The sequence below is a fragment of the Lithobates pipiens genome, unplaced genomic scaffold (assembly GCF_037356315.1).
Source record: "Lithobates pipiens isolate NorthernLeopardFrog02 unplaced genomic scaffold, aLitPip1_a1.2 Scaffold_13, whole genome shotgun sequence".
In the NCBI taxonomy this organism is placed as follows: domain Eukaryota; kingdom Metazoa; phylum Chordata; class Amphibia; order Anura; family Ranidae; genus Lithobates; species Lithobates pipiens.
In genome coordinates, this window is record NW_027507718.1 from 200,075,834 (window position 1) to 200,102,128 (window position 26,295).

General features: G+C 40.7%; 1 protein-coding gene across 1 annotated transcript in view; it reads right to left on the reverse strand.

Annotated features, from left to right (window-relative positions):
• Positions 1–2,099: 2,099 nt before the first annotated feature.
• PRAG1 (PEAK1 related, kinase-activating pseudokinase 1) overlaps positions 2,100–26,295 on the reverse strand; it is a 53,707-nt gene continuing 29,511 nt past the window's right edge. The window contains exons 2-6 of the mRNA XM_077476123.1: positions 24,415–24,826; positions 22,008–23,530; positions 13,205–13,380; positions 7,726–8,465; positions 2,100–5,777 (exon numbers count right to left, since the gene is read on the reverse strand). Of these exons, the coding sequence (XP_077332249.1) occupies positions 4,749–5,777; positions 7,726–8,465; positions 13,205–13,380; positions 22,008–23,530; positions 24,415–24,753 (3,807 nt within the window). The 5' untranslated portion in view covers positions 24,754–24,826 and the 3' untranslated portion in view covers positions 2,100–4,748. The remainder of the gene's footprint in view (positions 5,778–7,725; positions 8,466–13,204; positions 13,381–22,007; positions 23,531–24,414; positions 24,827–26,295) is intronic.

Consider the following 26,295-nt stretch of genomic DNA (forward strand, 5'->3'; position numbering starts at 1 on the left):
GAAATGTGACAAGATCACAAAGTGCATAATAAAAAAAAATAATAATTTAGACAACACTTGTAGTAACTGGTTTGCTGGAATAGATTACTTTTTCTTGTGTTAGGATTCACCACATACTGCATTGTGATGTAGGCTCTATGGCAGGGGTTCTTAGGCTTTTTAATTTGAAGCCCCAAATAAGAAAATGGTATACAGTACTGGGACCCAAGAAGAGACATTTTACAAATATTTCTGCAATTTTGTCCCAGAAAGGGGCTTTAATGAAACACTGCTATAGTGCTTTACTGAATAGAACTTGTCTACTGGGCACTTTTACCCTCTTCTTGCCCAGGCCAATTTTCACCTTTTGGTGCTGTCAAATTTTAAATGATAATTGCACGGTCATGCAACACTGTACTCAAATTAAATGTTTATTGTTGTTTTCACACAAATAGAGCTTTCTTTTGGTGTCATTTTATCACAACTAGTTTTTATTGTTGCTAAAATAAAATTTTTTCATAGTTTGTTATAAAATTTTGCAAACAGGTAATTTTTCCCCTTCGCTGATGTCCACTGATGAGCATTGATAAGGCAGCATTGATAGGCACCACCGATGTGCACCAATAGCCAGCACTGTTGGGCACTGCCCTGATTATCAGTGTACATGGCCCTTTAACCCAAGCCAGTTATTGATTCTCCTCACGCGGTGAGCGCGAGGAAAGGAATGCCGATAATCAGCTTGCGTTTACATTGTGTTTGTGATTAGACACAGCTAATCACGTGGTAAAGAGCTGCTGATTGGTTCTTTACCCCATTTGGTGATCAGGTGATGCCCTACCAGAACTGTCCAGACACTCTGTAGCCATCATTTGGCCATAGCCCGGTCAGTGAGTGGTTTGATATGTTTCATAAGCTTCCCTAGCCCTGTTTTAAAAAAAAAAAAAGAACTAAAGGCAAAACCTTTTTTTTGTTTCACGTAGAGTGGAGAGGGATTAGGCCCGTTTTACACTGGAGGACTGATCAGACTGTCCATTATCCTCTACGGAGTGGTGGCTGTCAAATAAACATGTGTCTATTTACACCCGCCAATATCCAATCTGATCCACTAAAAACAGATGGATGGGATCTGCAGGTGGTCCATTTACATCCGACTGTCCATAGAGGACAGCAGGCTGTGTCTGTGTCCACTCTGCATAAGTTGAGCGGACACAGACCAGCCACTTGCCTCCTCAGTGGATAGATTCCCTGCTGAGCAGGCCGAGGCCGCCCCTTCTGAAAGGGGCAGAAGAAAACCTGTCGGTTTTTATTTCGGTCTGTGGCCCTGGTAGGAAGAGTCACCCTCTTTATTTGAGCAGTTTACTGTTATCATTAAGCGTGAAAATGAAAAAAAGTCTGTCAATGAGGATTTTCATTTCAAAGGGATTTCCATTTCTGGTTTTGCCTAAGATACAGGAAGTTTAAGCCCTTGTACACACGGTCGGAGAATCCGTCACAATGTGTCCTATCGGACCATGTCGGATAATCCGACTGTGTGGTATGCATCGGACTGATTCCGTCCGAATATCCGTGGGACCCAATTTTCCAACATGTTGGAAATATTTTCCGACCAACTGGTTCGATCGGACATACTCCAATCATGTGTAGAGAATTTTGATCGGACCAAGTGCCACGCATGCTCAGATAAAATTCCTACATCAAAGCTATTGGCTACTAGCCTGAATGTAGTCCCATCGTAACAAAATTACGTCATCACGTTCTGAAAGATCGGATTTTTCGACAACTTAGTCCGACCGCGTGTATGCAACAGTTTTGGACACAATCCGTCGGACTAAATCCGACGGATTTGGTTGGCAGAATCTCCGACCGTGTGTACAGGGGCTAAGGAATTCTCCCCAATGGAACACAAATGGCAAATAACAAACCACTGACAAGAGTCAAAACGTTCTCCTACTCTATCCAAAGTAATAATAATAAAAAAAGTTTAATCTTTAAATGAATTCCAGTTTGCCATTTTATTTTGTCCAGCTTGATATCATTTCACAAAATGTCCTGGCTCAGTATAAACAAGTGAATTATGAAAACAATCCTAAACAAAAAGCAAGCGGCACAAAACTAGAAGCTCCGGTTTTCAAAAACATGTTTATTTTCATTTCTATTTTTGAACAATTGGCACATGAAAAGTACAAAACTCAAACAGTGCCAAATTTTTTTTTTTTTAAAACATCCTTCTTGAGTACGAAAAAAAGGTGTGTAGGTATAAGTGATTTGTAAACAATAGTTTTAATTGCCTTTGAAGCTACCAACCCATTGCACTGCAACTTGATTAGGCTCCTATGACAAAAACTTGACAGATAATTTTAATTTACAAAAAACAGTTGTACAAATATAATATACAAAATCTGCATAACTACAAAAGTGAGTTAGATCACTAATTTTAGCAACAGGCATATTGGGTAAAAGTAAAATTATGCAGCTATCCTGGCTACTTAGACTTTTGAATATATACATATTTACTAGGATCAGGATGGAACCACCTTGATAACAGCGATTAAAGGGAATCTGTTGGGATGCTGGTTTATTACAGCTGAGACTTCCAGCCAGTTCTGCTGCCAACCAGTGCCTGGAAAGCAAATGCTGTGCCAAATCAGCAGCAGAGCAGACCTATCAAACACCGTGACATGACGCTCTGGAACTAGCAATGCTGTCACAATTCCGTCAGTCTCCAGTACTGAATGGGAATGGAAAATTTGTCCTGACAGGTTGCCTCCAAATCTAATTTCACACGGTCATTCATACAGCTGGTGGCAAATGTGTCAAGTGTTTATAGAGACAGGAAATATAGCTGCTGAAATGTGCCCAACACCAGCATAAAGAGTAAGGGAAAAAAAAAAGGTCAAGAGGCAACCCATTTCAAATACAAGTCCACAAACATTTCACATCAATATAGGTATTAGGCTAATGTGAGCATCTCAAGGGCCAATTTACATTTTGCTGTTCTTGCGTCACATTATTGTGCATTGTGTTAAAGTAGCCTATTCAAATTCAAGTTACGAAGCATGTTACGGTGCCATTCCAAAAGAATGGTACCACACAAGACAAAGCATGTGTTGTTCTTTAAACATGCACTGCCATAAAGCGTACTTTGACAAAACACACCTCTATGGCAAAGTGTAAATAAGCCCTAAAGCAATCACATTTGTGAGTAGAAAAGAAGAACGGAGTTAAATTAATTGTTTATAATTTAAAGAAAAAAATTTGTGAAACAAACTGGTGACCTGGATGCACCTACTGCTGTTTCTGTGCTAAATTAATAAAGTCCATGTAAATGTACACTAGAAATTAAATATAGAAATGGCGGACTTGTGATTTAAAGTAACTGTTACTATAGGGTCACTTTTAACTAAGAGTTTTTTTTTAGCCTTTTTTATACATACCTAGTTTTTGTCCCCTATTATCTGAATACAAACTATAGGCCATTCACAGGAATCAGGCTGAACTTTTTAGTGGTATTTCCCTCTTTATACAACATGACCACCCAATGAATAAAATACAAAATGAGAAATGCTTAAGCAAAACCTACAATGTTAACTGTAAAAGGTACAGAGGCACAGATTAATAACTTCTTGCATTGCAATGAGGATAAATCTCCAAATATATGGAAAGTACAAATTGTAAAAGATTTGGCTGTTAATAAAATATTTCAGTCCCTATGTGTCCTTATCCAAAATTATGTATAAGCGTGGTGTTGGTCAGAATGCCAGCGAGAAACAGTGCCAGCGTAGAAGAGGGTTACCTTCGTTTGTGAAAATGGACTTCAATAAATGTTGGATGAACATATAAACTTATGCAATTTCCAACAAACTGCTATTCTAAATACTAATTGATGAATCGGGCACATGTCAGTTGCAGAAAGTAAACATATGAAATATGTAAAAAAAATATTGAAAATTCAAATACTGGTGTATCACTTGCATAAATTGCAAACATTTGGATGTTAAATCATAGACCAATATGTTAAACATCTATGGTTTATTTATTATTGAAATTGAACGCCTCAATCCCCCTACTAGGGCAAAATGCAGGTGCCCTGGGTGATGTTACAGTAGACGTTTCAGCTACCAAGAGGTATGCAATGACAGCTTATGTCTTTCAGTGACTGTTAATGTGTGTAAACTGTAAAGGATAACTGAGCCTAAACACAAGATAATTTACACTGAAAAATACACAGAAATGTTTCCACACTTTCAACGAACAAAGCAATTATTTAAAACAGTGTTATGACTTTATGTGTAGCTACAGCCTATTGTCTAAATGAACATCCTTCCAAATGCATGCATGTCAGGGGAGCAGTTACAGAGAAGCTGATGGCAATGAAAAAAATTGACAGCAGGTCAGGTTTGTGTAGAACCCCTACCGAATTTTTCGGTTATCCTAAGTTCTAATAACTTCCTGGAAATTCACAAAAGTATCTAGAAATGTCACCAATAAATCTCATGTAGGTTGAGTTTTGCATTAGTAATCTGTTATTTTTTCCATTTTACTCCAGCAGATACACAAGTCATTCATCACCAACAAAATACTGTATGGAACATTCCCAGCATGTTTCTCATAATAAACAGTAAGAGACCCTACAACTTTGTAATGGCATCCTACTTAACATAAAGCAGAGAAACAGATTCTGCTCCAAGGCTAAAAAATGAATTGTTCCACAACCCACTACTAGCCTTGCTGTAACCAAATTGCAGACCGATTCCATTATCTGGTTTCCATTATGTAACAAGTTTAATAAGTTTCAGTGTTTTATAAAGGTAGCATGGATCAGCAGATGCCAAGTACTGGCAGCAGAGCCAATCCTCCAGTGAAATATTATGCTCTGGTTCCAAAGCTCGCTCTGCAAATTTCATCATCAGGAGAGCTCTCTTCATATCAATCCAGTTCTGAAGGGCACAGTGCAAAGCTTCCTCGTGGCTAAATGGCTGGTCAGTTAAGTCTTTCCTTGGTCCCCACAACAGACACTGAAGGACACGCTTGGCTTCTGAAATGCGTATACGTTTGATTGGATCGGCTTCTAACAACAAATGTGCAAGATGCTGCAGCCCACGAGAATATACGGATAGGTTTTTAAGAGGTGGCAAGTCCTTCTGGCTATACTCATGCTCATGAAGACTTGTGCGGACCTCGAATGGGTTGGACTGGTGGAGAAGTTCATAAATAAGAATCCCTGTCTGGAACTCATCAAACTTTTTGTACTGGGAGGCAGCCATGATCTCAGGTGCCAGCCTGGTTTTATCCTTTTTGACTTTGGAGTCTTCAGATCCAGGTCTCTGCTTGGCTTTGGAAAAGTTGCTGACGATAAGTCTTGGAATATACTTGCCATCTTTAATCTTATCAGGTGTGGTTTGAAAGTGGGCTAACAGCAGATTATCTAAGCAGAGGTCTCGGTGAATAATAGCATGTTCCTTCAAGTGCTCCAAACCGTTGCAGAGTTGTAGTAACAAAAGGCAAACCTGCCGTTCATAAATTTCTGGCTGAGCTTTATGGCTGCACACAGATTCCAGAACAAAGTCTGCAGCTGTGCAATAAGGCACTTCTCGAGTAATGACTACCACACAGTCTTCCTCAGTTGAGGAAGCCTGAGAGGTATCCTTATTTGTACAGCCCCTGGGTGCATCTGGTGGACGTAATAAACTTGAAGGAACGGTGGCAAGAAAATGTCCACAGTCTTGCTGTATATTGAAGTGTACAGGTAATGATAGGTTGCTGTTTAGCGGAGTATTTGTGTCTTCTGCTCTACACATCTGCAAATTAAAACACAAGAGAAATATTGAATAAAATATTTTGGCAGAAAGATTAGCAGATGGGATGTACAGATGCATACATAATTCAGAAGCCAGTTAAAGAGTCTTTCAATATAACCATCTTTTTTATTTTTATTTAACCATGCAAGAATAATGAGAACTGATACAATTTACCAGGTCAAGAATAATGGGATAGCGCAAATTCAACTGCCAGTTATAAAGCATATTTCAACAGTCCTGGCTAGAGAATGCAGTTGGTTGGGCACTATGGGTCAATGCGCAACTTCTATACTCATTGCACTACTTTATTACCTGATGCCAATAATCTCATGATTCAAGTGAAGCTAAATGTAGCACATGGGAAAATGTCAGTTTTCATTTTAAAATAATGCATTTTCCAGACTCAGTTGAGCCATTTGCAAATGATCTCCTAGGCAGTGGCCAGATAATAATTCCTTGCATTTAAAGCATAATTATCCCTATTGTGGCAAAAGTAATGCTAGTAAACCCTAGAATTTAACACACAAGCTTTCATTGTCCTGATTTGAGATACTACAGATAATTTCTTACATACAGCATTTTAGTTTTCATTTAATGTAAAACCTTTTGTCATACAGAATGCAAAGCATAATCATTCTAAATTACAATCCTTGACTTTGGATGGGTTCTGGCCTTTTTAATGCAATGTCAATAGGTGAGGCAATTCATTATTAAAAAGATAAAAGATTTAAAAAAGTGGAAGTTCAGTCAAAAATGAACTCCAAATATTCTGGCAGCCACATTCTAAGCCCTTGTACACACGGTCAGAGAATCTGTCGGAATGAGTCTTATCGTACCGTGTCATCAGATAATCCGACTGTGTGTGGTATGCATCGGACTGATTCCGTCCGAATCTCCGTCCGACCCAATTTTCCAACATGTTGGAAATATTTCCCGACCAACTGGTCCGGACGGACCTAATCCGATCATGTGTAGAGCATTTTCATCGGAACAAGTGGCACGCATGCTCAGATCAAATTCCTACATCAAAGCTATTGGCTACTAGCCTGAATGTAGTCCCATCGTAACGAAATTACGTCATCACGTTCTGAAAGATCGGATTTTTCGCCAACTTGGCCCGACCGTGTGTATGCAACAGTTTCGGACACAATCCGTCGGACTAAATCCGACGGGCAAAATCCGACGGATTCTGTTGGCAAAATCTCCGACCGTGTGTACGTGGGCTAAGACTAAACTATGTAGCCATGTAAAAAGCAAAAATCGCATTATATGAGAGATAGATAGAGATATATATATATATATATATATCACACACACATTCATTTTCTGCAGCCGATCCGGTCTAGTCTCCAACAGCGGATGCTGCGTGGAAGAGAAAGCTGGGAGGCGATGCTACCCCATAGACTTACTATCTTACTATGGGGCTTCCGTTGGCAGCTGCCTCTCCTGCACACGCCTACACAGAGAAGCCACCGCTGACAGCTCAGTGTGGGACTAGAGCAGTTGCAGAAAAGGTATGTATATAGCGATTTACTTTACAGGGATAGATAGATTAGTTTTAGACTGTAAAAACACCTTCCTAGCATTGCTGGCTGCGGCCATCTTGGGCAAGGGCAGATGATTCATGTATCCATCTGCTCTTAGCTCAGGCATACAGGCAGGAGGGTGTGCTTAGCTCAGCAAGCCCCTCCTTCCCTCCTGAAGACTCTTGGGATATATGAAATCATTTGCCTAGGCATGGAAACCAGGGGGTAACTGAAGAAATAAAAAAAAAAAAGAAGTTTAAAAACAAGTAAATATGATATACGGTACTTTACTATCTATTTACTAATGCTAGCAGCATAAGGAAACCTTCTGCCTTTACATCTCCTTTAAGTGTGAATTCAGCCTAATGCTGAAATCGGTAGAAAAGCTGAACTTTTGCTAATTCTAAACATGTCACATTTACCTTGACTGCATAGTTATTTGTTGGGTCCTTGGCACATGTCGCACAATAATAAATAGCATCTCTAGCGCTGCAGCATGGCTTGTTGCTTGACAACTTAAAGAGTGACCAACTGGTCTCGTTGAAGTGCAGTTCCTTCTTTTGGTTTCGCATGAAGTAATCCTCACATTTATTCATTAAGCGCCTTGTAGACTGGGCATAAAGGCCACTAAGCTTAGCATACATGCCTTCTTTGCTGTCTATATTGCTAAGCAGATGATGGAGCTGCAGGCTTGATGCAGATGATGCTTGGCTGGAGACGCTCAGTTGAGAGGTAGAATGGGCTGGGGTTCCCCGGCTCTGAAGACAGTTCCGATTTCTAACCTCATTTCTGTGTCCACTGCCTCTGCAGCATTGTTCTAAGGATTCGGAGGAAGAAAACATAACATGCCTCTCCACAGGACTTAATGGATATCCATGTGATGCAGACTCTTCACCACAAACATTGTTTTCAGATTGGCTTTGATTGAGTCTTGGACTTTTGGGGCCAACTCCATTTTTTGATGGAAAAGCCCGTCCCCAGGAAGAGTTATCAGGAGCTGAAATAGCCCTGTTCATGGACTTCTTTATGGGCAATGGTGGAGGCTGCACAGGTCCATGTTGAGCTTCCATGCCAGAGTCCACAGAAAAAGAAACTTGGGCAAAATGTTTTTTCTCACCACTTGAGGAAACTGATGGTGAATTAATAATTTCACAAGACTGACCTAGGAAAAAAAATAAAAAGATTTTTTACTATGACTTTACTGAATGTGTATATTCAAAATGCAAAACTCATAAAAACAAGAAGTATCTGAATGTTGGTCTTTTAGAAAATAAGCAGTTGTTACAAATGACTTAAATTGGTTCCCCTTTTAATTTTTGTTCATTCAAAATTGTGACCACATAATATATTCTGAGAATCAGTCAACTCAAAACTAATAAGTAGTATATGCAATCCCCAACAAGGACCTTCATTTATTTGGTCCCCTTTGGTCTGTTAAATAAATCTTCCAAAGTGTTTGGTTATAGCTGTTTAATAAGTTCAAAAAATGACTTGTTGATCCTTCCAGAGATCTTATGAGCTGATAACTTCCTGTTACCAGTTAAATTGCTCTCAGCCATCTCTAAGGACTACAACAGCCCTCTTTAAGGAAGAATAGGAGAGAAGATACACAAAATTCCATGTTCTGATACAGAAGGGAGAGTGAGCACTATCATACTAGGACTGGAAGTGCGTTACTGGCAAAATCTCCAGGTAAAAAAAAAAAAAAAAAAAAAATTTTAAATTGCAGCTGCCGCTTTTAAGGACCAGCAAGCTGCACTATATTCCTTTTTTGGGGGGGGGGGGGGGGGACTAAAGCATCTGTTAACCCCCCCCAAAAAAATGGATCCTGTCCCTTTAAATCATTTTATACAGTACAGCACAGTGATTGTGGCATTTGGCCCCCTGTAACACCTGGTTGATCCTGCCTGGCTATTCCCTCCGCCCTGTAAACTGAATATGGTTCATCATGGCTGCTGAGCCCTGACACCGTGGTCAGTTTACGTGCCTACCGTCATCCGCAGCCCTCCTGTCCTCCCCCCTCCCTGCCTGTCTGCCCCTGTGTCAGCCCCTTCCGCTTTTGCTGCTCTCATAACTGTTAAAACTTTAAATAATCCCCTCTGTGTCCTAATAACAAGTGCTCCCGTCTGTGGGCTTTATATATATATATATATATATAAAATAAAAAAGGCTCCTTTACTGGATTTCATAGCGGGTCCCTGCGATCACATCACCAGCTGGCTCTCTCCTCGTGTCCTGGCTGACATCAGTGGGGAATCTTGGCCCCGCCCACTGCATCTGTCAGCTGGGCAGAGGAGAGAGCCATCTGCTGACGTGATTGCAAGGAACTAATGTGAAATACGGTAAAAAAAAAAAAAAGAGGTGGTTTTTAAATAAGACACACAGACAGGAACACTTGTTATTAGGACACAGAGGGGCTTATATAAAGTTATATAAGTGGGTGAAAAACCATTGTATCACCTAATTGCTACTTCTGCAGTAAGAGGTGTTTCAAATTAGCCCCAATTTCCTTATAGTGGTTGTAAACCCTTACAAACCACTTTGACCTACAGGTAAGCCTAGATTAAGGCTTACCTGTAGGTCCAAGAAATATCTCCCAAACCTATACGGTTTAGGAGATATTTGCCCGAAGACGGGCACCGCTGTCTACGGCGCATGCGCCGTAGACAGCGGTGCGCAGGCGCACTGAGCGTGCCATTCTCGATAACGAAGATGCCGCGTGTCTCGGCTCCCGTGCGCATGCGCGGGAGTGACGTCATCGCGGCTTCGCCGAATGACAGCGGCGGAGCTGCGAGACCCACCGAGAAGATGGATGCGCCGGACTACAGGGGACAGCAGTGACTTCGCTGGCTCCTGTGTCAGGTAAGTGACACATAATGGTCCATTATGCTTTGCCTTTGCAGGGAATGAAAGAGGAAGTAAACTCATCAGGGTTTACTTCCTCTTTAAAGTGGTGTTCCACCCAAAAAAAAAAAAAAAAAAAAAAAAACACCACATTTGGAATTTTTTTTTTTTTACTCACCTCTAAATGGCTGTTGCCAGGGGTCCCTCGTAGTCTGCCTCCTTCAGTGCTTGGACTCTTGACGTCACTTCCCCTCAGCACAGGAAGGGCTCAGCTCTGCCCCCTCCCTCTTGTCAATCATCTGAGACACGCAACAGGTCCCAGATGATTGCGTGGCCAATCACAGCGCACGGCCAACCACAGCTGGGCACCCACAATTACAATGTTGGCGTCGCCGAATGGAGGGGGAGATGAGCAGAGCTTCGATCCCCCACATCGCTGGACCCTGGGACAGGTAAGTGTCCAATTATTAAAAGTCAGCAGCTGCAGTATTTGTAGCTGCTGACTTTTAATTTAATTATTTTTTAAGTGGGAACCCCACTTTAACTTAGGGTTGCTCCCCTTGTGGCATTCTCCACCATATGAATTTTGTAAAACATAAATTAGTGATAGCTGTGCAATGGAAAACTAAAGCCCCATACACACGGGCCAAATATCAGGTGGTACCAGCTGGTTCAATAGAAACCAGAGGACATTTGGCCCATGGGTACGGCATCTGGTACGGGTTCTGCCGAAAGGGCATGACTGAAAAAGGTTTGCCGATCGGCATCTGATCGCTGACCAGTGTGTTTTGGCAAGGGGGTAGTCCCCTTGTCAGAACAAAATTGCACAGTGGGGGAGGTTGCTGTACTAACATCGCATAGTTGGTACATCAGCTCCTCCCGAACTCTTCAGTTTTTTTTTCATTCAGCCCGCTGGGTTGAATGGAAAACTGCTAGTGTGTACCAGGCTTAAGTCACTAAGTAAATTAAAGTCATTAGCGCAAAGCCTTATGACAGAATAAATGGACATTTTTGTATTTATCCAACAGACCAGACTGGAGCAAATAAGAGAAGATCGTTTACATATTTTTAAGGTAAATTGTGTAAACTGTATGTCTTTTTAATGATCTGAATTTCACTATAGCAGCACAGTTTTAGTAAGCTTATCAGTAGACCTGCTAGCAAACACTTCTTTGTGCCAGTACAGCAATCCATTTGTTTGCGTTGCTCAGGTAAGGAGAGCAAAACACATTCCATAGCTGCCTTGTGACAAGAGGTTCATTGGAATCAGATATTGAGTACAGACAGGGAGTGGCAGCTTGTTGAACACTGTTCTTGCAGCTTATTTTATTTTAAGCACATATTCTGAGGGCAGATGTTGCAATAGAATTAACGGAGGCTTAGAGGATCTTCAAATCGAAATGCTACCCCTTGCATAACCTTACAAAGTAAGATTTTCACCTTGTTCATTATCAGGAGACCAGAAGAAAAGTAGCTTACAAGGCTGGCTGACAGCTGTCAAAGCCTGAGCCGGCTAACACAAAGAATACAGTATACTATGGGAAGATAGCACCTGGTACTTACCTGAGCAAGAGATGAAAGAGACCCATTTCAGAATAGCAATAAATCCACGATTGTTTGCCCTTCACTATTAAAATGGTTGCAATATAAATCAATCCCATTAAGGCATAAGGGCTACATGCATTTTAAAGTACAGGGAGGTATAGGGCTGCAATACTGCAAATTCTGCATAGTAACACTCCCTCCAGACAAGCCCTGTCATATTTGTATTGCAGCTTCCAGCAGTCATTCATGTACACTCAAGGCAGCAAAGAGCAGATGGACTTTGGTCATTTCGCAACAGATAGGCAGGTATGAGACAATGTTTATATACGCCCTAAGAAGTATTAGATCACCTACACTAATTTCATTTTTAAAAAGGAAAAAAGTTGGCCATAGGACAAACTTTTGCAAGGTCATTAGCTCAAGTTATAATACACAGCTGCATTATGATAACAAATGCTGAAGTTGTAATGTTTATTTTAGATCCGTAAAAAAAAATAAAAAAAAAAAATAAATATTATATATATATATATATTACACGCCTAATGTGGCGAGGAGTGTTTAAAGCGTAAAATTTTCGATCTTAACCAGGAGCGTGATCTATGACAATATAAATGAACATCACTAAACTGACGTCTAAACTGCCCAATACAGGTAATGTTGTGAATGTCATAATTTCAGTGCTTGTAAAACAAAAAAAAATTGCCTGTGTGGGATTACTTTTCAGGAATGTTGCATGCTCAGACAGTGCAAAACATGGGTAATGTAGACTTTTGTGTCACAGAACTCAGAGTGAAAATGTATTTAGAGATTTCAGCTTATTAAACAGCTCCTCAAATGGTAAGTAGCATATCAGTATTGCCAATAAGCCTCTTCTCCATTCCCATTTAAAGGAAATCTGTACCAAGGGGAATATGTATGGTGCCACTAAAGAAGTCAAAAATAAAATGTATATGGTGCAGTAACCTAATGTAATCAATTAGGATTCATCTTGCATTGAATTACAGCAGTTGTTGCACTTGGTAAGCTGCACATTCAAGGCAAAGTGACAGATTTTCTTGAAATCTCATCTCCCACTGATACTCAGCTTTGCTACACAGCAATGCTGTTCATTTCTCCGGAAAAACCCAGTGCTTATGGTTAGGGAGGAGTACATGACCTTCCCTTTCACTTAGAATGCAATGCTGGGGCCTGAGCAGGCCAAAAACCAGGCCGCCACACATGGTGGAAGGGTGGAGATCATTGACCCTTTGGAAGCTAGGATGTTAGGATTACATAGGGTTTGGACTTATGGCTCCAATGGATGACCGAAAAGGTGTTCATTTTTCACACCGCAATACAGACAGCAATGACAAACGTACAGCTTAATCCAACACTTTCTTTTAAAGTGGGCTTAGAGACAGACAATGAAATTATTTAAAGGGATGAAAAAAATCTTACTCAATAATATGGTCTGCATTTTAAACCAAGCATTTAAATCAAGCATTTTATTTACTGCAAACAATACAAGCATACCTCCTTCACTGCATGTCCTGGAATCCAAGCTGTCCAAAGAACCTGTACTGAAGCTGGCGTTGATGTTCACATTTGAGTTGCTCACATTTGTGCCCTTAAAAGATTCCCCCAAGCTTTCCACTGAACCAAGACTTATATTTTCCAGTTCGGAGTTACTCTTTTTCAATTTCATTTGCCTTGAAGAAATAACATGGTAATGTCAATATAAATAATTAGGTTAGAGGTGGTAACAACAGTTAAATTAAGGCCATAAGGTATCAAAGGCTTAATGTGAACTTGTGCTTTCCCAGGCTCACTTTAATTCCCCCTCCACAGCAGCACCTACTCAGCTACCTTCCATTCCCCGTGGCTCTATTCAGCCACCAGAAGCAAGGAAGGCATTCCCTGTGGTTACTCCATGCAACAGTGCTGAGCCAATCACCATGCAGCAGTGCTGGGGTGGATGGGGAGCGAGCTGTATGCTCCTCTATACCTAGAAACGTGGGTATATTCTTTGCTCCAGTTGGCTGACCAAAATGGTGGGGGGCAAAGAAAAGGCAAGAGTGTCAGCCTGGAAAAGGGGGCATAAAAAAAAAAAAAATCAAAATTATATCATTATATATATATATATATATCACAGCTTTGCCTTAATAACAGATTGCATAGATCCACTACTCCAGTTAATAATTGCAGGTATAAAACACCATGTACAAAATGGACACATCCTTTGACTATAATGTCATGCTGGTAGGTTAATTGGCTTCTGTCTAAAATTGGCCCTAGTATATGAATGGGAGTTAGGGACCTTAGATTCTAAGCTCCTTGAGGGCAGGAACTGATGTGAATGTACAATTTATATGTAAAGCGCTGCATAAATAGACTGCGCTATACAAGTACCTTAAATAATAATGATAATAATAATAATAATAATAATAATAGGTCCAATTAATAGAAAACAGCAAAAGTATCTTATACATCCCTTCCCAATGATCTCTGCTGCTCTGATCCTCTGCTAAGCTCTGAGAATCTCCTATGCATGTTTCTGAAATATCGAAGCCTACCCAGGAGGAGGAAAGTTCTCTCCCATCCTCACATCATTGTATTCCGGCTTGACAACTGGCCACTTGGTGTGTAAACGTACCCCTTGTGGTCAAAAGTTTACAGTTTTTCTTTTTAACCATGTGCCCTTTAGGGCATGGAAAGGTAAGTACAGGATGCCTACTCTGCCTGGCCTTATCTGAAAAATACAGGTTTACTGAGCAGAAAAAAGGGACTTAACTTGCATTACTATAGCTGCTTCACTGGAACTAAAGGATTCCCTTGCAATCAAATTTTCTACGAAAAAGGACTTTGTCTAGAAGAAAGTCACATACGAGTATGAGTACAACACAAATTCCTAAACTGAAAAGAACAGGATGTGTAAATGGGCAGATCCTGCTCTCTATCCTGTAACTGCAAAATCAAGGAGAAGAAAAACTGGTTTTCCTTTTCTTAAAAATGCACTTTTCAAGCGAAGCAGAAAGAAAAGTATCAGTGGTGCCATGTTGAAGCCAATATAATGCACACCTGCAATGAACACGTTTATATCACAATAATACAGTACAGTAATACCTTGGTTTGCGAGCATAATTTGTTCCAGAAACATGCTTGTATTCCAAAGCACTCATATGAAAGCAAATTTTCCCATAAGAAATAATAGAAACACGGATAATTCATTCCACAACAATTTATTCATATAAAAAATTATGGAAATATGAGCGAAAGATCACATTAATACTGTACAGTAGTAAGAATACTGTAACTCTGTTAGAAATAAAAAACCGTTTTAATGTAAAAAAATAATAATAATAATTATACTCAGAATGTTAAGGTGTGTGGTGCTCATCCATGTAAAGCTGCAATGTATATTACAGTAAAGACGCTGGTGTACGGTATACAGCTTTGGGGGCGATGGTGGTTCCCAGCTCTTCCTGGAGAACTCAGAGACACTCGGGAACTGTTGACATCACTTCCGGGTGCTCCGAACGCACATTACGCCTTCCCCACCCAGCTGGGTATGTCTCTCGGTGTCTCCGACAGCCTTACTGTAAATATACACCAGCGGCTTTACATGGATGAACACCAGACTCCTTAACATTGTGAGTGTAATTCTTTTGTTTTTACAGTAAACTACTGCTCGTATAGCATGACAATTTTTTTTTTTTTTTTATGTTGCTCGTCTTTCAAATTGCTCATATAACTTGTTACTCGTAACTCAAGGTATTACTGTATATGGTATATATGCAACATATGATGTGGGTTAAATATTTTCGCAAATACTGCAGATGGAACTGGAGAACTTAGGAAAGCAATAAATTCCAAACAATATAATTCATGGTTGAGGTAAAGAGAAATCCAGGGACAGGAAAAAAAAAAAAAAGAGAAGAAGAGGAGAAGAGACACAATACCCCTTCAAAAACAAATCTAAACTTGTGCTTGGGTAATTATGTACATATTTTTGAGCGATTATACCTGGACCATGTACAAAATGAAAAGATAAAAAGCTAAAGTCTCTCTAGAAGTATGTTGTAATGTAATGTAGGCCTGGTACAATTAAAGCATAACTACACTGTATCTAATGCCCTATACACACACACACACACACACACACACACACACACACACACACACACACACACACACACACACACGCACAATAGGATTTTCCAACAACAAAATCCATGTTTTTTTCCCCAGGGATGTTGGCTCAAACTTGTCTTGCATACACACGGTCACACATAGTTGGTCGGAAATTCCGAACGCCAAGAACCGGGGTTGACGTACAACACGTACGACAAGCCAAGAAAAGTTCAATAGCCAGTGCTGCTCTTCTGCACGATTTTGAGCATGCGTGGCACTTTGTGCATCGGAATTGTGTACACACGATTGGAATTTCCGACAACGGATTTTGTTGTCAGAAAATTTGAGAAGGAGGTCTCAAATTTTGTGAGACGGAAATTCCCATGGAAAATGTCCGATGGCGCCTACAAACGGTCAGAATTTATGACAACAAGCTCCTATGAAACATTTTCCGTCAGAAAATCATATCGTGTGTACGGGGCATAAGGGCCACAAACCAAAAATGCTTAATTTAATTCATTTTTAATATTCATAGCAAACTTGCCCATCCATCCAAGTCTCCATGCTTCATATTGCTAAGAAATCACTTTGAAAAACACCCCTTATCATTTCTGGCTGTGGACATTTTGTTTAAGGGCAGAGAATTTATGGAGCATCTACTTCCTGGTATCCAGCTGTCCTTAGCTCAGGAATGCAGGCAGGAGGGTGTGCTTAGCTAAGAAAGCCCCTCCTCCCTCCTGAAGATGCCTAGGATGTAACATAATGTTGGCCTAGGCCAGAAACCAAAAGAAGAAATGTGAAAAAAAAAAAAAAAGTATATATATATATATATATATATATATATATATATATATATATATATATATTTTTTAGATATGAAAGTATATGATTTAAATTCCCTATCGATTTACTAATGCTGTCAACATAAGGATTAAAAACAGTCAATGTTGACTGAAAGAGTGATGTTTTGCTTAAGGCCGGGTTCACACTATAGCGATGCGGGAACGCCGCGAATCCGCGGCGTTTTCCCGCATCGCACACCTCCCGCCGGCAGTTCACACTGCCCTATGCGGACGGCTGGGAGTGTCAATGTTATGTTAATGACACCCCCAGATCCGTCGGCATATCGCAGTGCGATCTGCCGACTCGCACAGGAATCGGATCGCATGGTGTGAACCCCCAATGCGATCCGATTCTGTTGCGGACCCAAAAAAGGGTCCCGTGCGAGTTTGCTGCAGGAGCGCTGCGAATTCAGGCATACTATCTGTATGGCTGAACTCGCATCGCTACGGAGATCGGATGTGATTTGCTGTGCGAATCACATCCGGATCTCCCCCCGCAGCGGTGTGAACCGGGCCTTAAGGAGAAGGACTTCATGTCATGAAGGATGTGTGTTATCCTTGGAAAGCTATCATTAAACCTCCTCCTCATAAAGTTCCTTGATAGAGTATTCATACCCCTTGACATTTTCCACATTTTGCCATGTTACAATCAAAAACGTAAATGTAATTTACTGGGATTTTATGTGATAAACCAACACAAAGTGGCACATAATTGTAAAGTGGAAGGAAAACAAAAATTTTTTTTACATTTTTTTTTACAAATAACTAATTTGAAAAGTGTGGCATGCATTTGTATTCAGCTCTCTGCTCTGATACCCCTAACTAAAATCTAGTGGGATCAATTGCCTTCAGAAGTCACATAATTAGTAAATAGAGTTCACCTGTGTGTAATTTAATCTTAGTATAAATACAGCTGTTCTGTGAAGCCCTCGGAGGTTTGTTAGAGAACCTTAGTGGACAAACAGCGTCATGAAGGGAAAGGAACACACCAGACAGGTCAGGGATAAAGTTGTAGAGAAGTTCAAAGCTTGGGATATTTTTTTTTTAAAACCTAACCCTGCTTTAAAGATCTCACTGAACACTGTTCAATCCATCATTTGAAAGTGAAGAGTATGGCACAACTGCAAACCTACGAAGACATGGCCATCCACCTGAACGGACAGGCCGGGCAAGGAGAACCTTAATCAGAGAAGCAGCCAAGAGGCCCATGGTAACTCTGGAGGGGCTGCAGAGATCCACAGCTCAGGTGGGAGAATCTGTCCACAGGACAACTATTAGTCATGCACTCCACAAATCTGGCCTTTATGGAAGAGTGGCAAGAAGAAAGCCATTGTTGAAGGAAACCATTAAGAAGTCCCATTTGCAGTTTGCAAGAAGCTATGCGGGGGACACCACAAACATGTGGAAGAAGATGTTCTGGTGAGGCGAGACCAAAATGTGAAACATAGTTGTGGCAGCATGATGATTTTCTTCAGCAGGGACAGGGAAGCTGGTCAAGAGTTTTTTTGGAAGATGGATGGAGACAAATACAGGGCAAGCTTAGAAGAAAACCTGTTATGTCCCATACACACTATCAGGTTTTCTGCGTATTGTTTCCTTCATGTTCACCAAAACCATGTAGTGCAAGGGCCTGCCTGATTGCATACAAATTGAAACTCCTAAGGTTTGACCTTATATTATATGGTTTTGGTAAATCTGAAGGAAAAACTCAGCAGAAAAACTGATAGTGTGTATGGGGCTTTATAGTCTGAAAAAGACTTGAGACTGGGGTGGAGGTTCACCTTCCAGCAGGACAATCCTAAACATACAGCCAGAGCTAAAATGGAATGGTTAAGATCAAAGCATATTCATGTGTTAGAATGGCCCAGTCAAAGTCCAGACCTAAATCCAATTGAGAATCTGTAGCAAGACTTGCTGTTCACAGACGCGCTCCATGCAATCTGACAGAGCTTGAGCTATTTTGCAGAGGAGAATGGGCAAAAATGTCACTCTCTAGATGTGCAAAGCTGGTAGAGACATCCCCAAAAAGACTCGCAGCTGTAATTGTAGCAAAAGGTGGTTCTACAAAGTATTGACTCAGGGGGGCTGAATACAAATGCACGTCACACTTTTCACACATTTATTTGTAACCCATGTATAATTTTCCTTCCACTGTGCCACTTTGTGTTGGTCAGTTACATAAAATACATTCATGTTTTTGGTTGCAACATGACAAAATGTGGAAAATTTCAAGGGGTGTGAATACTTTTTCAAGGCACCGTATTTCTATGTTCTTACGGTAAAATGAACAGAAGTGATCATTGCATGGGTCAGAAATGAAGTCTATTTGCACAGAGTGCCTCATGGTCTACATACTGATGAAGCCTTTGGGAGCTATTGTTGAACAAAGGCCATGCTACTTGAAGGCTCAGGGCTACAAAATGGAATGTGACTAGGCCTCCTTCCAGGACCTTTCCATGGAGGCTGTGGGAAAAGGTGGAAGAGACAGTCCACACAGAAGGTAGTAGGTCATTGTAGGCCTCTGGATTCAAGGACACAAGACATTCTTTGCATAGCTCACATCCCCCTCTTACGCAGCTCTGCTACTGAGAATTATAAAACAAATGCCATGTAAGGCTTTGAAGTTGCTTGACACAAAAAGCACAGCCTGGACCCTGTAACTGGAAGAGGTTTTGTCTCTGAGAAGTGCGTCTCATTCAGTGCCAGGAAAAAGTGTGTAGAAAGGGCATGCCATCTCCATAGCAGCTACTGAGATCTAAAAAATGACTCATATGATGGATCACTTACACACTGCAAAAAGTACAAAAAGCAAAGCCAACGTATCTTAACAACTCATTAGCCGATGCACTAAAAAATAAACAGCTAGCTATGTTGCTACTAAAGAAAGATGTCAGAATAGTTTTAGTAGCTGTTTTGGAATAACATGTAAAAAGGAAAAAAAAAAAAAAAAAAAAAAAACTAAGAATGCATGGGAATTGAATATGCTTAGATTAAAAGTAATACAGCAAAAGGTGACAGAATGGAGAAGGATGTGCTACTATCCACCCATCATCTTCTTTGCCACTGAAATTGCTACTAACATATATTAAACAGGCAAATCTCTGTAGGTATATATTCCCTAACCCGAATTCCCCTTATAAATCTAATTATTACATTATATAAAACTATCAGTTTACTTCGCAGATCAAATTTCGATATTTTACCCCTTGCCTAAAATACAAGAACGTTGAATTTTCATAAACAACATAAAATAAGGTCAGAGGATAAAAAAAGTTCTATTTAAGGTACGGTCATTGTGAAGCCTGGGAGAGATGTGAGAAATTTAGATAGCGTTCACAGTCTTCTGTTGATTTAACCAAACAGACAACCTTTTGTGCCTTGGGAGTCAATGATCCCATTCATCTTATGACACAGGTCAGTGACAGGAGCTATCAAGTCACACACTTGTATATGGTGTATAGATATACAGCCAACCCCGCTGCACAATGCCTCTAAGGAATGTTGTGATGACTGTTGGGAAGAGGGTGATGAGATCTCCCATCAGACACCAAGTTACACACATCATTAAGGTGAAAGGACCTATTACATAATAACACAGCATTACAGACTTAGACGGCATAAGCTCCTAGTGGAAAGGAAAAGTGGAAGTGAGATTATAAATACCGTCTCTGTTATATAACTTTTAAGTACAGGCTACCTTGGTATAGCCTCGGTCATTAGGAGTAAAGCCTGTCTTGAGATGTACAAATACCAGCAACATACATATGACTTCAGCCAAAGACTGACTGGGATTAAGAAGTCTTTATTATTCTCCAACTAAAACCATTTAGGTCTAGAAGTACAGGTTTTTCCAGTATGACATACCATAAAGATATAACCTTGCCGCTCAAGTTAGTAACCATGAAGATATCTTGGTTTTAAATGTATACTAGCAAAAGTGGTCCTTTTCATTGAACTGGCTGAATACAGAAGTAGTAGTCACCACCATAGTGGAGAGGTGGTGAGAAGATAGGGGTAAAGCACAGAGATGAGAGTAGGGATTGGTGTGCAGGTGTGGTTGGGGTTAGGAGGATGGAAGTCAATTACGGTGGCAAGATCACGCAGCAGAGGGGGCAGCTTGTAGAGCTCAAAGACACAGTGGTGGAGAGATTTCAAGCATTGCTGAGATGTGTGGGGGCAAAAGAACGATCATAGTGTTGGTGAGAAGGGCGGCTGCAGGTGAAGTGGTGAGTGGTGCATCTGCAGTCCTCCAAGGGTGGTGATGGTGGTGTGAGCTGCCAGACAGTAATTAAAGTGTGTAAGTTGCAGCAGAAGTGTTGACCTGACACAGCCAGAAACTAGAAGGTAGTGTCCTGTTGCAGCAGACACACCTGCTACATAGGCCACTGTTTTGGCAAAAGGATAGCAATATCTGTTGTGGCCTTACTGAAGCTTCTAAAGTACCATTCAACTCCAGTTTGTATATGCTTAACACTTTTTGGGGAGGAGTGGGTACCTGGTTTTGACAGGTACCCACTCTGACTTCCAGTCAGACATGCCTCAGCATTCTGAGCCAGAAGTTTGCCCCCCCCCCTTCTTCTTTTCCCTGCTGCCTTCTGGGGGACATCACAGGTCCCAGAAGACTGCGGGACCATTCACAAAGCACACCGTGCTTCGTGCATACACAGTATGAAACCAAAAAGGCTTCACTACCGGTTTCCCTTACTTAAAATGTTGATGCCTGCACCTGAAGCCTATTGAAGATATGGCTTGGGTGAGGACATCGCTGGATCCCTGGACAGGTAAGTGTCCTTATATTAAAAGTTAACAGCTACAGTATTTGTAGTTGCTGACTTAATTTTCTCTTTAATTTTATCAGTTATAACTTTTAAACACATGGTAACCCCAAAAATAACTAGGGGGTGGAGTTGTTTTCTGTGAAACATATACAAGTAAATTTCTTCAGGCATAAAAGTTTTCTAGATACTGGTTTCAGCTTTCATTAGACCAGTATGCTCTGGTAATGAGAACAGAAAAAAAACATCTTGTATCCCCAGGCTACAAGCAGTGAACACATTAATACAATCCACATTCCTGTAGTTATAAGGCGAACAAGTAGCTGTTTACGTTGTATTCAACTTTCTTCTGCCCCGTGACTACCAATTATTCTTACCAGCAAGACATAATGAAAGTATAAAATTACTGTGAGCCATATACAGAGATGTGCTAATAAGAAAAATTGCATTCCTGAAATCGAAAAATGTTTTATATTTAAAACAAACATCTTATTCGAAGGACTACTAGAAATCACATCAAAAGTCATTCTGCTATGCTAATGGTAAGCCAAGAAAAAAAAGGTAGTCCACTGGATTAGGATCACTTACCTGGGCTGTTTCTTTGGTGGAGGGGGTGGCGGTTGACTGCAGCCTTCAGCTTCACTATTTACTTTTGAAAGTTCTACAGGACAGGAAGCAGATTTACTCATGCCTTTTTGACCCTTCAGGTCATCCAAGGTTTCATGGTCATCATTATTAACAGCACTGGCTGCAACAAGCTGTGCACTGCTTACATCACTTGTCCTTGACTGTAGTGAACCAGATGACGTCTCCTCCTCTTCTTCTTCATCAATCCTGCACTGTTGGCTCCATGTTGTTGGGAGGAACCTTTGCCTGCGTTCGCCACTCGCTAAGCACCTGTCATTCATCTCTAGAGAGTCCTTTTTATGGGAAACCGAGGATAAGATCCCAGACGTATGTGTTGGGGAGGACACTCTGGGAAAATTTAATTCATCAGGTTTGTTGGATTTGGATGGTACGGTGAAGCTGGTACTGACCTGGTATTTCTGAGATAAAGAAGAGTGGTATTTTCTATTCTCCTCGGATTTTGCCTGGCCCCTTTCACCCCAAACAAACGTGGGTGACAGACTCAGATTCTCGACAGATGATGGACTACTGCATGCCCATTCAACTCCAACCGCAGAGTCTGGACTGCTTAAATAGATTGTTCGATTGTCTTCTTCTGTGTGAGCAGCCATGACAGTTATCCTGGCGGCCACATGTGTCAACGACTCTTGAAACACTCGGTCATTGCTTACTAAGCGTTGATCCTTGTTTGCATTCTCCTCTGGTTTGTTACCAGTCTTCTCGGTCTGTCCTACACGTTTTGTTACAGCTTTATCTAAAACAACTTTTCTTTTAGTGCTCTCAGCATATATTGGCTCATTGTTTTTGTCATCTGCAGGTACTGTAGATGAGTAAAACTCAGATGTCTGGGAACTGGCAAAAGTTGGTGATGTAAGGGGACTGATGCATGACAGTGTCTCTGACTGGTTGTCTGACTCAGATTGCAGTGATACTTTCATTCTGCTAAAATACGTGCTCTTACTAGATCCCACATCTGAAGTATGGCAGTTCCTGCCATCGTTCACAGGTCTCGTTTGGTTCCAAAATCCTGCAGCGGTTCTGACAGAAGTTTCACAAGCTGCATTGCCTCTAGAAATAACAGATCCATTTGTTGACGGCCTGTCAGTTCCAGAGCTGTAACCACTGGCAGTCTTTGAAGAAACCAAAGCTGATTCTTCTTGAAAGCACTTGAGTTTTCCAATTTTTCCATCACTGCTTTCTCTCGAAATCTGGGTAAGTTCCTGTTGAGAAGGTGGCAACTTTTCTTTGAGAAATACAGCTTTGTCTACTTGACCACCAAAGTGGCTCACATATGTCAAATTGTGAACAGCATTTATTTCAATATTTTTATCAGGACTTGCCAGTCCATTGAAAACATATTTTGATGGATCACTGGGAGAACCATAGCTGTGGTTAAAAGGCTTGCCAAAGTTATCTAAAATAACTTTTGAGATCTCTCCCGATTTCAAAATTGAATTGCCCATTGAAGACACTTTCCAACTCACCTAGGGTTAAAAAGAAAAACAATCAAAATATATTTTTGTAATGTAAATATCATGATATTGAATAATATGCAATCATTTTGGAATTTATCTTGAAGGCATTAATATTTAAAAGTTACAGATTAAATATTTTGTATTTTTCATTAGTCTATTGCTTTTGCTTTCATAAACACAAGCACTAAACATGAATAATAATTTTGTAAATTTGCCATTCACTATTTGCCATCTAGTATATTCGTTTTATTCCGTCACAAATCCTAAAAATATAGGAATTATGCCAAATATCAGGATAACGGGCAGGGCTATGCACTTTATTATTTTCAAATCAGTGGCCAACTGTTCGATTAAAACCACTAGTTATAGTGCAGAGACTGCCTAATATTATGGAGCCATTTATTCCAAATTGCATACAGTTGTTTCAGTCTTTTCTTTTTTGGCCATCATCAGTGCAGTGTATGGTAATCATGGTTTCTATGGAGTAAGGCTTGGGATCCAATGAGACAATATAGCCATACAGATTATACTGAGAATGAGTCAAAAAGACCCCCATTAATCAAGCAGGTTTTTGGAATATGCGATGAAATGAAATATGTGAATACCTTCCGCTTTAATTTTCTACGCACTGGTTCAGTGGAGGGGCTTTTTAATTCCTTTTATTTCTTCACACTATAATTTCTCAATCTAGTCAATGCAGCTCATGCACAGTCATTAGAATTCAAGCACACAGCAGGGATCATTATTCATTATTTACCTTTTTTACTGGACACCACTATGTGCAGTTACAAAATAAATAAAATGTGGAAAGTAAATTGTTAAGGACACCCTTAGTCCCCCAGGGACTTATCCCCTTACTGTTCTGCCCACTCCTCCATCACATAAACATATACCTGAGTTAGAGTCTCCGTGCTGTTCATCTGGGCCCACTCCTCTGTAGTATCTGAAGTAATCATAGTTGGTTTTACTGCTATGGTGGGCTTTGAATAAAGAGCAGCAGTTATAATGTCATCGTCTTGGTTGTTGCTGTCTGACTTGGTCCGAATTCCATTAAGACTTGGCAAGGCTGGCAAGTTGCTGGTCTTTCCATCTGAGGGTGCTTGAGGCTTGCGGTGGTCACTTTTTGGATGAAAGCAGTTCTTGCATGATCCGGGTTTCCAGATGTGTTCCACAAACTCGTTGCACACAGACATTTTCAGGCCCGGACCGATCAATGTGACGGATCTGTGCATACTAAAGCCAGGATTACTTGTCTCATCTTGTGCACAGCAATGTGCAAGGAAAATAAAGGTCTTCGTCACTAGTCTAAAAGAAAACAAAATCAGTTTTTATTCAGAACTACGCAACTTTTTGCCATAGGTGATAATTGTGAAACCCAATGTGCTAATTAACATCTGAACTCTATAAATGCATCTAAATAAACAATTGAAATACATATAAAAGGGAGCCGATTTACCTGCCGAAGGATTTGTATTCCTGCTGATACAATTCTAAGATTTACAAAGCTCTGCCACACAGCATAGCCCTGTCTGGCAGGTAACTGGAGAAGCAGCCCACTGAGGAGTTCATCCCCCTGTCACTCTGCTCCCTCCTCCTAGAAGTATGTCCCTTGTTAGCACATGGGTATTGGAACACAGTTGACTGAAAGAGAACACTGCAATAGGCTGATACCAAGTCCCATTCAGATAGAACCCTACTTTTGTTTCAAAAATACATTTAATAATGTATTAATGAATACAGAACTGCATTAAAGTAGTTCTAAAGGATCAAGGTTTTTACCTTCATGCATTCCTGGCATGAAGGTAAAAACCCTTCTGTGTGCAGCAGTCCCCCCCCCACCTCCTAACACTTATCTGATCATCATCGCAATCCAGTGATGTGCACAAGAGCGTCAACTCTCTGGGGACACTCCCTCCTCATTGGCTGTGGCTCCAGTTGCTGTTAATCACAGCCAGTGATCCAATGAAAGAGGGGCTGAGCCGAGCTGCGGCTGTATGTCTAAATGGAGATGTAGAGCAGCGGCTCAGGAGCGAGTGTGCTTGGGTGCTCCCATTGCAAGCTGCTTGCTCTGGGGGCACTTGGCAGGAGGGATGGGCCAGGAGAACCAGCGGGAACCTGAGAAAAAGAGGTTTGGGGCTGCTCTGTGCAAAACCATTGCACAGAGCATGTGAGTATATCAGTTTTTTTTTTTTTTAAATGCCTTTAATATTACGTTAATGCTACATAGTAGGCGAGGTTGAAAAAAGACACAAGTCCATTAAGTCCAAACTATGTGTACTATACTATGAAAGTATGTACTTTCGATCTGCCTGGACTGTTTAGATGGTATAACACACAAGGTACAAGGAAAAAGTGCAATACCCACTGCAACAGATAAGAATCCACTTTACTGGAGTCAGACCAGTACAGAACTCATAAAGACACTAAGGCTGCATTCACACCTGAGCTATTCAAAATTGCGTGTTTTTACCCAGATTTTCAGCGTTTTTGCCACGATTTTGTTCAGGTCACCAATGTAAAAGGCAGAAAACTGCCTGTAATCTGCCCCAAAGAAGCTCATGTTCTTTTTTTAAATTTACAGGGCGTTTTTCATGCGTTTTGCTTCAGGTGACATAGAAATAAATGAAATTTTACTTGTTGGGCGTTTGAGGCATTTTTTGGCCGTTTTATGAGCTGAAAACGCTCAGGTGTGAATGCAGAATTAAGCTAAAAACAAAACAAAAAAACGCTAAAGCCTAGTATCACTGCTAGTTTTTTTTGTTCAACCCAATGGG